Source organism: Triplophysa rosa, linkage group LG5 (assembly GCF_024868665.1).
Source record: "Triplophysa rosa linkage group LG5, Trosa_1v2, whole genome shotgun sequence".
Lineage (NCBI taxonomy): Eukaryota > Metazoa > Chordata > Actinopteri > Cypriniformes > Nemacheilidae > Triplophysa > Triplophysa rosa.
The window spans coordinates 8,326,757-8,339,283 of record NC_079894.1 but is presented as its reverse complement, the minus strand read 5'-3'; the positions used below and the strand labels follow the sequence as shown (position 1 = coordinate 8,339,283).

The 12,527-nt window shown below is 40.4% G+C and overlaps 1 protein-coding gene across 1 annotated transcript in view; it reads left to right on the top strand.

Annotated features, from left to right (window-relative positions):
- Positions 1-11,011, top strand: part of cdh7a (cadherin 7a) — a 61,859-nt gene extending 50,848 nt beyond the window's left edge. Inside the window, exons 10-12 of the mRNA XM_057332962.1 lie at positions 1,016-1,133; positions 1,319-1,570; positions 9,241-11,011. Coding sequence (XP_057188945.1) covers positions 1,016-1,133; positions 1,319-1,570; positions 9,241-9,749 — 879 coding nt within the window. The 3' untranslated portion in view covers positions 9,750-11,011. The remainder of the gene's footprint in view (positions 1-1,015; positions 1,134-1,318; positions 1,571-9,240) is intronic.
- Positions 11,012-12,527: the final 1,516 nt, after the last annotated feature.

The following is a 12,527-nucleotide window of genomic DNA, read 5'->3' as shown; positions in this document are numbered from 1 at the left end:
TGAGCGAGAGATTTGTGGGTTGTTTTGTCATGAGTTGAGGTATTGCTGTAGGGCGAGCCGGGACAGTTGTAAGACTTTGTGTGTTGTTGTCATTTGTGTTGATGTTTGACAGGTAAACATGTTATGGTGCAGATTGTCCTTCTAGAAATGTTGAGTTTCAAAAAACAAACCTGACAAGTTTTCAAGAAGTTTCGCCTTCTATTTTAGGCTGTTGTTGCAATGCCTGTCACTATCACTTAAAACTTTGTGTTTTCTGCCCAAAATGACACAATAAATATCTAAAGGCTATATCATATATAGCATGTATATAAATATGTAGGCATATACAGATGTGGAAGAAATTAAGAGCCCATTTCTAGATGTATTGTGGCCATTTCACTTCATTGTCTGTTGAATTTCAACAAAATCAAACCTCAGGAGTGACAAAGTCATCCAACAGCAATGTGAAAGACTGACACCATGACAAGACATAAATGTTATGACATAAAAATGAAATAATATTACTGTTGTATTACTTTAAAGTGAACGTGAACTTGTTTTCTTTGTAGTATTTGAGGTCTGAAAAAATACAGAGCATATTTTCTGTTCTTTTGACCTGTTTCTCCAGTTTTCATTTTCTGCAAACAAATGCAAATAGGAACAAGATTTATATTTGAAATTTGGGAGAAATAGTGTTGACAGAATGATTTTTTTTACCTAAACACATTCCTATAAATAGTAAATTCAGAAAAACTGAAAATAATTTTGGAATGGTCTCTTAATTTTTTCCATCGCTGTACATGTATCGTTTAGCTCAGGTATAGCATTGTACTTTAAATGCAAAGTCATGGGTTCAGTTTCCAGTTAAAAAAACGCTAATAAACGATAAATCTGGAAAGCAGTTGGATAAAAGCATATGCCAAATAGATAACTGTAACGCAAATGGGTATAAACAAATGACACCATGGCTATAGCTTGTCCCCGTTTTATGAAACTCATGACTACGTTCTTTATTTCTTTTTTGACATCGTCTCAGGTCATTGAAACCATAAGTGCAGTGGATAAAGATGAACCGCCCAGCGGGCATCGCTTCTTCTTCTCTCTCACCGCAGAGACAGCTGGGAACATGAACTTCACTCTCAGAGACAATAAAGGTACGTGATTTCATTAAGACAGTAAGAGTTTATAGCGGAGCCTTGAAACTCGTAATAAGATTGAGCATAGCTGTCATTCTGTCTATTCACAGGAGTCATTTTACATATTTTCGCTCAATTCACTCTGTATTACCTTCCGTGTGAACTCATGTACGTGTATCTATCTTCTTCTCTTCTTTTAATAGATAATACCGCTTCTATCCTAACCAAGCGGAGTGGTTTTCAGAGGAGGGAACAGGCTATGTATCGACTGCCTGTGTTGATCGTGGACAGTGGCACCCCGGCCCTGAGCAGCACTAACACGCTGTCTATACGAGTGTGTGACTGTGACTCTGATGGGACCCCCCAGTCTTGTGGTACTGAGGCCTTCATGCTGTCAGCGGGTCTTAGTACCGGTGCTCTCGTCGCCATCCTGGCCTGCATCATCACCCTGCTTGGTAGGAGACCATTTTTTAGTCGACTGGTTTTCTGTGGTTTGACTTCATCCACCTTCTTTTGCTATTAAAAGTGTTTTGCTATTAAATGTATTTTAGAGTGAAACCGAATATTCTAAATACAGTAGTGTAGGGTGGGCATTTGAATGCGTTTATTGGGATTTGATTGGATTCACAAACATTGACTTTAATGTTATTGGTTAATATTTTATTTCCGCACCCATTTTTTCATTTGTTTTAACCACGGAAAAACAAAAATTGTAAAAATGTTTTTAAAACGTTATGAGAATAATGTGCAATGATAAATCATGCACAATACAACCTCGGCCATTTATTAAAGGGATAGTTAACCCCCTCCCAAAAAATGACATCATTTAAATGCATATGACTCTTTGTTCTATGAAACACAAAAGAAGATATTTTGAGAAATGTCTCTGTGGTCTTGTGTCCATACAACAGAGGTCAATGGGGGCCAGTGTTGTTTGGTTACCCAACATTCTTCAAAATATCTTCTTTTGTGTTCTGCTGAAGAACGAAAGTCATACAAGTTTTGAATGACATGAGGGTGAGTAAATAATAAAAGTAGTTTTTTTACATTTTTGGGTGGACTATGCCTTTAAGAGAGGAAATGGGAAATTGATTGGGTGAAATGGGTGATTTCATGCTGTCCAGCTAACATAAGCTGTGATTCGCCATCAGCCTTGAAATTTGGTTTCTTAATGCAACTTGATCAAAGGATATTTGTTTAATCAGTACGCTGTTGCTTTCCGAATTTTTTTTAAAAAGCATTATTGCTTGCCCTGACATTCGGCATTCAGCCAGACTGCCATTAGTATAGTAGTGCAGGCACGGCAGCTCTACCAACAGGGACACTGTGTGTGCCGAGAGGTCTGCTTGGCCACAATTGACTTGTTTACCCTCTCCTGAGAGTCTGCTGGTGTCTCTGATTACTACATTTGGAGTCTTATTAGCTGATTGTTTGATGACTGACCTTTACCCAATATGTACCATTCACTCGGTCTGATTGGTTGACTGGTGTGTCTTTGTGTTGATTTGTTGACCTGATGACTGCGCAGAGGGACTGAATGCAGTCCTGATGGTTGGATTGATTTCTTGATTATGCCATTGATAGGTTGTCTCTCAGGCTCGGCCGGCGCAGTGGAGATCTGTCCGCAGACACTGCAATAGCTCGACTTGCTGACAGATGTTGCCTCTGTCTTAAAAGAATTATATTATTGGGACAAGGTGGGAATTTGTATGTGTATACACGTGGAACTGAGCCACAGACGCTTTCATTGTTTGTCTACTTTTTGTTTTCAGCATGCACAGATGACAAATAAGCAAGGAAAACCCTTTTTCTTTCCGCCTCCTAGGTGCTATTACTGTGAAGTATGAACTAGTTCATTTCTATCTCCATAGAGACATTACAACTGTAGACGTGAAGTACACCCCAGTGTAGCCGAATACGATGTGTTTTAATTTCACATTCCCCAAGAAACGTATTCTCTGCTGTTTTTGAACATGACTTGGTGTAACACATAAAAAATCTTGAGATTTGCATCCTCATGTTCTGTTTATATACCTGGTAAGGTGCCTATGAAGACATCATTTTTGAGCATTTGCTAAAGATTCTGTACTTAAAGGTGCTGTGTGTGATATTTAGGAGGATCTATTGAAAGAAGTGCAATATATAATACATAACTATGTCTTCAGAAGTGTATAAAGACCAGACATAATGAAGCGTTATGTTTAATTACCTTTAATGAGCTATTTCTATCTACATACACCGCACGTCCCCTTACATCAAAGATTATAGATACCAAGAGGCGAAACTCTGGGGCTTTTTGGGAAACAGCTCAGCTGCCAATTCGCAACCTCACCGCTAGATGCTGCTAAAATCTCCACATTACTCCTTTAAGATGCTTGTTTTCACAAATCTCAAACAAACACATTTATGCAGTAGCCAGTCCCAAAATGCTTTGCAAAGAGAAATGAAAATAGACATTTTATTCATAACTAAAAAAGTGTCAATTAGAATTGCACCATTTTACCCAACATTAGTGTATATTGTGAATTATTATTGACATTAAAGCAGGTCTTACCAAACTGAACGGACCCGGAACCCTGATGGGCCATTCTGGTATTGCAGAGGGGTTGTGGTCTTGGCTCAACTGAAATTTTCAATTTAGTCAAAAACAACACCGTTTGATATTATAGTAGATTCATGAACTGACTATGTAGTTTATGTTATAAACTTTGTTTATATGAAAATAGTTGGAAGTTTAATACATTTGTTTACACCGTCTTTGTATAATTACTTTTATCAGAACATAGTTTGGAAATTTTATGGTAGTGCACATAATTCACATGAAACCAACAAACTTTTTTTTATAGGGACAGTATAGACAGTTTCAGTGGCAACAACATAACTTCCGGTAGACCTCTGCTCCAAACCGATAACCAAACACAGACCAGAAGTTAACTTCGGGCCAGGCGTGTGCATCTATACTTTAAATCTGTATTATATTTCACTTTTACTACCAGAATAATTAAAATAATTTATAAAAAAAACATGGGGGACTTAGAGTTTTTAGTATTGGAGTTTTTGCTTACCCCTCTGAAGTCTGTCAAGTTGGAAAGTATTAGAGTTGGGAAGTATTTGAAAATATGGAGTACTGTGTATAGCTTAGAAAGGTCTATCTTAAATCCATGTAGAAATCTTTAAGTCAGTCATTTAGCCAATCTTTTAACAGCTTTCATGATGGCTGGATCGCTTAGAAGGAAGCAGCTCACTAGATTTTAAAACAGAGCTTCAGTCAACAGATTCTTATGTAACCACATTGTTTTACTATCAGAGTAAAGGAAAGAAGAGAGCATCTGTCGATGGCACTGAAAGCTCAGGTTCTGTCCTAATTAAGATCGACAGGCCTGTGAGAAATTTCATCCTAACCAAACCTCACAGTTTGAGGCCAACAGTACCAGAACTCCCTCCTCGTGTGTTGATTGATCACTGACTCTTAAGGATTTATCATCTAAATGCGAGCTCAGCTAACCTGTTAACAGCTTTAACCAATGTGAAATAGTCATCCCTGTGGTTTTCGCAGGATCCTCCACCCCGCCCCTCTCCTTCTAAACCACAAGAGTTGGATTAAACCACTGCTTTGCCTGATCTGAGCAATGCAGTTATTTTTGGCGAAGAGAGCCCGGCCCCAGGGGCCCAAGACTGCTCACTCATGGTTGCGGGGAGGAGGAGAACGATGAGAACGGCTTCAGAGGAGGAGAGCTGTGCGGGGAAAGAGATGGTTCTTTTTCTCCTTTTATCTTTTTCCGGAGTAATGAATCAACAAGCTTTCTGCCTGCCATCGCTTCAGCTATCAAAGCAACACGCATCCAAACCTGCCAGACGCTGAACGATACACAAGCACATGTCTGTTTCGAGTGTTTTTTTGTCTGTGTGTTTCCATTTTTCCTAACGACCTACAAAATCACCCAACGACACATGAAACGGTTTCTCTATTAAATCGTGTGTGTTTTTTATAGTGTCATTATTGAGTCATGAACCCAAAAGCTTGATAATAAAATTTGTTGCAAAACTGAGTTCGGTAGGATCCAGCCAGGCTTTTGTAGTAAACAAATGAGATCTACGGCGTTAAGCATCACACAATTCTGGAGCGCGTGTCACATGATGACAGTTCTGATGGAAACCTTCTCATTAGCACTCCACAGTCTTGGGTAGAGAAATAAAGTTAGATCAGGTACGCCCAGGGCACGCTGACACGTTCGTACCCACAGGTCACATTTCGCAAGACTGACATCACCTTTCGCTCTCTGCTTAGCCAATCAGTCGTCCTTTCTTCCAGGCGCTCTTCCCAGTGGCCTCTGACAGCGCGAGCGGACGGCAATCGGTAATACTTATGAGGACCCTTAAGGCGATGTGGTACGGCATTGCGTCAGCCAGAATAAATCCGATTTTATTTGGTAGATAATGTCGCCGCTGCGAAAACGCGGCACAGACAGGTGTCATAAAGTACAAACACCTTGTGTTGGGCAGTGGCATAAATGTCAACAGGCAGATAAATCCGAGTATCGCCGGTATATCTTGATTAGTCTTCACTGCCCGCGGCTATTGGCAGCGCTTGAGATATGTGAAGGGAACGTGTGAGCAAGAGAGAGAGAAAGTGCATGCGAGCGAGTGAGAAAAAGAAGGGCAGTGCATAATCTAGTAGTCACTGCCTCATTTTTAAGAGGTCGATGGAACCGGGCCCCCACAAAATATCCCACTTGTTGTTTAATTGATTCTGGATGACGGATTGTTTTCTCAATCCAATTACTGCAAATTGAGGATAATGTTAAATTGATCTGCTGCTCCCGTTGAACATCCATCTTGTGTCAAAACCGCACCGAGGCTAAATCAAGCCTTAAAGTGGGTGCAGTCTGTAACAGTTAAGACTTAAGACTCTGCATTAGATCTATATAACTCCTCGTAATGGTATAACGGTGGCTCAGAAAATCAAACCGTATGTCTTTAAAGAGCTGTTTTGATTGCCAAGTAGCAGCCGCACACGCGTCTACTCCAATAAAACAATGCTTCATGCAGAATTAGCTTTCAGCGTAATAGGCGGGTCAGCGTTAAATTCAGCTTTGATTTTAAAAGAGAGATTCACGGCTCGCAAACAAACGCCTCGTCTTTGTCCTAGAAAAGCTTAAGCCATGAAAAGCAACAAGCACAGTGTGTGCATGCCTACAGTTTCACTTCATTTTTTTCTGTGAAACGCAAAAGTTATTTTCTGGTCGCTTCCATACAATGAAAGTGAATGGAGACCAAGGGCTGTCATGCTGGAAAAAAAGAAAAGAATGAAAAGCACAGCACAAAAGTAATCCATATGACTTGTTTTCATATGATTTATGTGTGAGAAGCAATCTGAAGTACTTTAGCCTTCCGTGACAGCTGTGGTCACCATCGTTTCATTGTATATAAATAACTAGCTCGCACATTTTGCTGTAAATAACTCATTTTGCGTTCCAGGTTTATTTTTTAAAACATTCTTGGATGAATTTTTCAATGTTCATCTTTTATTCACTCCTCGGCGCTCTCATGTTCAATGCTGCGCTTGAATGTAAGGTGGATGTTGGCTTTGGTTTTGTTTGTATCCTTCTTGGTGTGTATGTGTGTGTGTGTATACTGTGATTATGACTGCACACGTGCAGCCGCTACCTCGTCGGCCCACTCGCCCAGCTTGTCTGCCCCTGCGAAACGACACCAGGCCCGAGGATGAAGTATGAGGCTTTGGCACCATATTTCACACTTGCTGTGGCAGGCCTGAAGGATGGATCATTAGACGTTTGCCTCCCTTTCCCCCCCATTCTATCTTTCTCTCTCTCACTTCAGTCTGCTCCCACTTACACCTCCTCTTTCTCTCTCCTTCACTTCATCAGCTCCCCTCGAGCTTGATTTGGCAGCCAAATACACATATGCGGTATCTACACACAGAAAGATAGACTCCCGTGGGAGGACTGTGTTGTGGCTGTACTGTAAGATCCTGTGCATTCATGGGTCTGAGAGCGGCAACAGAGAATTGCTTTTGCATTTCGCATGAAAACAGATTTATTTCGCTTTTTTGTGCATGTGTCTTGCTGCGTTCTTCATTCCTCCCCTTTTTCTCGTTTTACTGAAAGAAACTGTCCATTTATTTCATGAAATATTTCTGCCGCATTATGTATTTGATCTGCGGTTTGAATCGGGGAGGCACGCGTCTTTGTGCTGTTAGGGCAGGGTGGTGTTTTCTGACCAACATAATCCGGTCTTTTTTTACATGTACAGTAGGCATATGCTGTACTCATTAAAAGGTTTTAGTGCAGTTTTTTTCCAGAATAAGCTGCTTGTGTTGAGGGGTGCGGGGGGGCCGAAGTGGCCGTTAAAGCACCATATTTACAGCACATACATCGGCCTAAATTGTCCCATTTATGCATCCATGTTATTATCTCAGCTTATATTCGCACTTGACGGAGCTAAAAGCGAGAAGACAGAATGTCAAATCTGAACAGCACGTGTGTTTCTGTGTGTGGAGGTCTTACGGTTAATAACCGTTGTAAACAAACACACAGGATAAGATCAAATCAGACCGTAACTCCTTTAACACCTCGCGCTCCCAGGAGCACGTCCCGTGATGAAACGCCTCCTGCTCTGAGTTTGTCAGCAGTGTTATTAAAACCACTACAGCCCAATCTGATGAACTTATTGATAAAACTAATGTACCACATCTGCCCTAATTGAACTGCAGAGATAATTCAGGTTATCTTTCATGTTGTACGTAGATGTGTCAGGCCTTGAGGCTAACAGAAATGTTCTGTCAAGTGGAAAACAATGAGAAAGTTGCATTTTCGTGAGGTGTCAAATGCTGTTGAGATATTTTCACGCTCAATCTGATTTCGAATGTGTTACTGTACGTCTTTTCTTATCTTGGGAAAAAGGAAGGTAAATAGACTGCTGGAGAAAATGTGTTGTTTCTGCACCACTTGTGTCACCAAACAAAATTTAAAAAATGACTGTCTTAAAACTGGTTTATTGAACACTCATCTCTGATTGGTCAGATAAAAAACACTGCCACAACACAGAATGCATGATGTCTCTTAGTAATAATAACTGATGCTTAAAATGCCATGGCATTGCTGTGCATTGCTATTCATATACATTTTCAATTAAAGCTACAATCTGTAACTTTGGTTAAAAGTGGTTAGAGCATGGCGCTCGATCCCAGGGGATTGCACATAGTTAGAAACAAATGTATAGTGCAATGCAATGTAAGTCGCTTTGGATAAAAGCGTCTGCCAAGTGCATAAATGTTAATGTAAAAATGTTAAAAAGTAAACAAAAATTAGTTTTTAAGTAAGTACACAGACAGTTAGTATTGAAAACTCCTTAACCAAACTCATACTTTTTAGTATGAGTTGAGTACTTTAAGATTTCTCAGGAAATGTCAGTTTGACGTAATTTGACTTTAACACATGTAAAGATTAGGGCTGTCACAATATCTGGAATATCTATTCATTTTTGGGCGGTTATAAATAAACATTGCTATTAGTCCAATTAATCTTGAATCAAAATACAAAAAAGAAGTGAAGGGAGGCAGAGAGACAGTTTTCAGGTGCAATACCGCCACCTACTATGTCAGTGTTACGCAGATACTAGTGCTGAATTATGATGTGTAATATTAACATGATATCAGTAATCATGGTTATTGTAATACGAGTATAATGTGACACCCCATTACAGAAAAGTACATAAAAGTATGTTTTAAACACATTTGGTGATAGAAGCCAAAAATTACATATTGCTAACAAAATGGAGGCAGATTTGAATGCCAGTTGACAGTCTGATACACCACCGGTACCCATTGACAGTCAGTACAGTCCTACCCCTTTTTCTGGGTATTATGTCATGAAGAGAAGAGGTGATGGGGAGCTTGATGTTTTTGGTTAAAGATTACAAGTGCAAATGCATAAATACAGATGTAATGAATACTGAAACACTGTGTAAAAAATTAATTAAAAAATCATAGTGACTGTTGTACCATATTGTTTAATTCTCATGAAAATGTGTCTGGTTGCACTTGAGAGGTCATGTTTGCTTGTTTTGACTAACACCAATCGGTTCTTCTGTCTTGGTTTCACAGTGCTGGTGCTGCTGATCGTGACGATGAGAAGAAGGAAGAAGGAGCCTCTGATCCTGGACGAAGACCGGGATGTGCGGGAGAACATCGTGCGCTACGACGACGAGGGCGGGGGCGAGGAAGACACGGAGGCTTTTGACATGGTGGCTTTGAGAAACCTCAACGTCATGAGGGACAGCAAAACCCGCAGAGACGTCACCCCCGAGGTACCCACCCTGTACTGCTCCCGTCCTCCCCCTTACAAAATCACCCCCGACAACGGAATCTTCCGGGACTTTATATGGGACCGGCTGAAGGATGCCGACGTGGATCCCTCGGCCCCTCCCTACGATTCCCTGCAGACATATGCTTTTGAGGGCAGCGGCTCGGTGGCCGAGTCCCTCAGCTCCCTGGACTCCCTGAGCACAGACTCGGAGCAGAACTATGACTATCTGAGCGACTGGGGGCCTCGCTTCAGGAAGCTGGCTGACCTGTACGGCCACGGCGACAGCAGCAATATATTCTCTTCCTAGCTGGGATTAAAATTCCTGCCAAGGTCTGCTCAATCAAGGGCATAATGGAAATGAACAATGATCAAGAGAGAACCACTGACTCATTGATGCTTGAAAGAGGCGAGCGGAAAAAAGCGGGACGAGTCAATGTGCGGGGGGAGGGATATGTCTGCAGAGAGCAGCGGTTTTGATAAAGAACAGACAGTGGTGATTCAACTTTGAAGCACTTCTATTTAAAATTGCAGTTAGATGCCAAGTCTAGACTTGGGGTGTGGTCGCAAACGCTTTAAGAGTGGTCTTCAGCCCAAGAGAATAATGGACCGTGGTCTGCAGGGCCACATGAGCTGGTCCAGGAATTTCAATCGTGTAGAAGAGACATTGGAAGTGCTGTCCTCGTGCTTATAAATCTGCCATACGGCACTGATGCTTGAAATATCAATGTTTCTGTTCCATCCCATGTTTCTATGACTTGCGGGTTCTTTCGAAAAAACTAATCGATAAGAATTGAACAACCAATATCTTTTCCAAGCATATTGCATAGTGAGAAACTGCAAATGTTGCTTTGTAAAGTATCCTTTATGCATAGCTTCACATGTGTTATCTGGCCTTAGTTCCATACGTACAACGTTTCGGCCATCACGACGGCTGAAACATCCTGCAGTTACGCTGACCAAGATACCAAAAGTCAAACCCGTGGTGAATAGGCTATGAAGTATTGAGCAGGACAGAGCCAAGCGGATTGAATCATTGAAAATGTATAGTACTTGCCTTTCAGTTGAGGCTGTCAACCTGAGTTATTCTGAGATGTTATTTTGTAAGTTTGTAGAGAGAACCCTTATGACAGCCAGGGCTTCCGTCTTTTGTATCAAGCCTATTCTTTTTCGGAAAACCTTAAAGGGGTGACATGTTTTTGTAGTTCTCTATGCTGTCCTGTGTACAGTTTTTGCAGTGGTTCTTGCTGAATGTTGTGAGAGCTGTTTTATTTTATTTCAATTTACTTTCAAGCCGGTCTATTGTTGATATATGAGTGAGTTTGGGTGGATGTAAAGGAAAAAAGAATGTAAAGAAGCTATCCTAAATAATAATAACTGGTGATGTGTGAAGTGAACCAGTGTATAATGACAACGCAGAACTTCATACAGTATATTCAATGTTTAGCTGTTGTCCAACAGGTTATTATGATTTTCAATTGTAACAATATAAAATGACAGTAACAGTCTATGGTATTATTCACATGCTGGGAAGAAATTTTGTACAGATTTTTGTAATAAAGCAAATTGCAGCACACAGCTTCGTGTGACACATTCCTTTCATTCAGCATATTTTGATCTGGGTTCAATATGGAGATCTTACTGGTAAATTGGCCGCATTTGTTTGTGAAACGGGGTGGTTTGCCCAGACATGATGCGTAATCAAGGCTAGCATAGAGCGCCAACAGGGCCTTGAGTTTGATAAATGACACAAGGCTTGTCAGAGCATTTAAAAGGCCTCGGCTAAATTAGCCTTTGAGGGACGAGATTGATGATTCTGTTAGAGAAAGCAAACATGCATCCAGAAATGCGATCGCATTTTAAACACGGGCGGACGCGGCGTGCGACATTAAGGTTGGAATTTAGGCTTAGCCTATAAATTGTCACACCCAGGCCAGTTAGAATGAGCATGCTCGAACTAAACCTGGTCTCTCTTTCTTGCACAGCTTGATGTGTTTGGAAGGCAATCTTTCCACGAAACTCCTGTTGCAGCCCAGCCTACGCAATCACAGTGTGAGATATCTGCGATCTGTTCTGAGTCAAGAAACGATCCGTTTTGGTTTCTTCTCCGACATGTTGGCACTTGCACATACGCCGAAAACTGATTTTCAGATGGTATAAATGTTTGGTCACGGAATTGCCAAATTTATGTCCAAACAATACACCAACACATTTGAATGCTCATTTTTTCACTTTGTTCATAACACAGCATTAATAGGTGCATGGATATAATGCTTAAAGGGATAGTTCCCCCAAAAATGAAAATTCTGTCATCATTTACTCTTGTCACTACAAACCTTTCTGACTTTCTTCTGCAGAACACAAAAGAAGATATTTTGAAGAATGTAATCATACTTTTATGTACTCCGTGGGTTTTTTACAATGATTATTTTCCCCTTTTGATAATGGATTTGGTTTTTAACTCTAACGATAACGTATCATTTTGTTTGTTTGGCTAAAGGTAATGGAGACTGAGAATACTGTCTGTGATCATTAGAGGGAAGCTGCTATCAGAAAGCAAATGTAATTATTTGTTAACTGGCTTGCTAAATGAAAAGTAAAAGGGCAATTGAAATCTCGTTTGACTTGGCACTAAGTAATAATAAATACAGTTTTAATTAAGCAAGTCACTGCAGAGAGCAGATAATGCAAACAAAAGAGGTTGCGGTAACTTGTGAATCTTCACAGACATGAGACATTATAACATGGATCAGAGGGGATGAAAATCAACGTAGCTATTTCTTTTAAGAATCAACATGCATTCATGAGTTTGGTTCTGTTTACGTTACTGAACTGGTTGTTGTATGATTTGGGATAATGAGCATTAATAAGACCTTCTAAGAAATGATCTCATAGGGCACAGCACATGATATGAATGCTAGGCTCATTACAGCTGGCTGGTTATTTGATTGCGATAATGGAGTTTATTAAAACATACAGCTGCTGTTTTGCTAGGACAAAACCACTCGCTACTTTTTAAAACCTTAACTTGACATAAAACAGACATTCATGAATTGCTCTGCCATGGTGAGAAATAATTAATAAAACA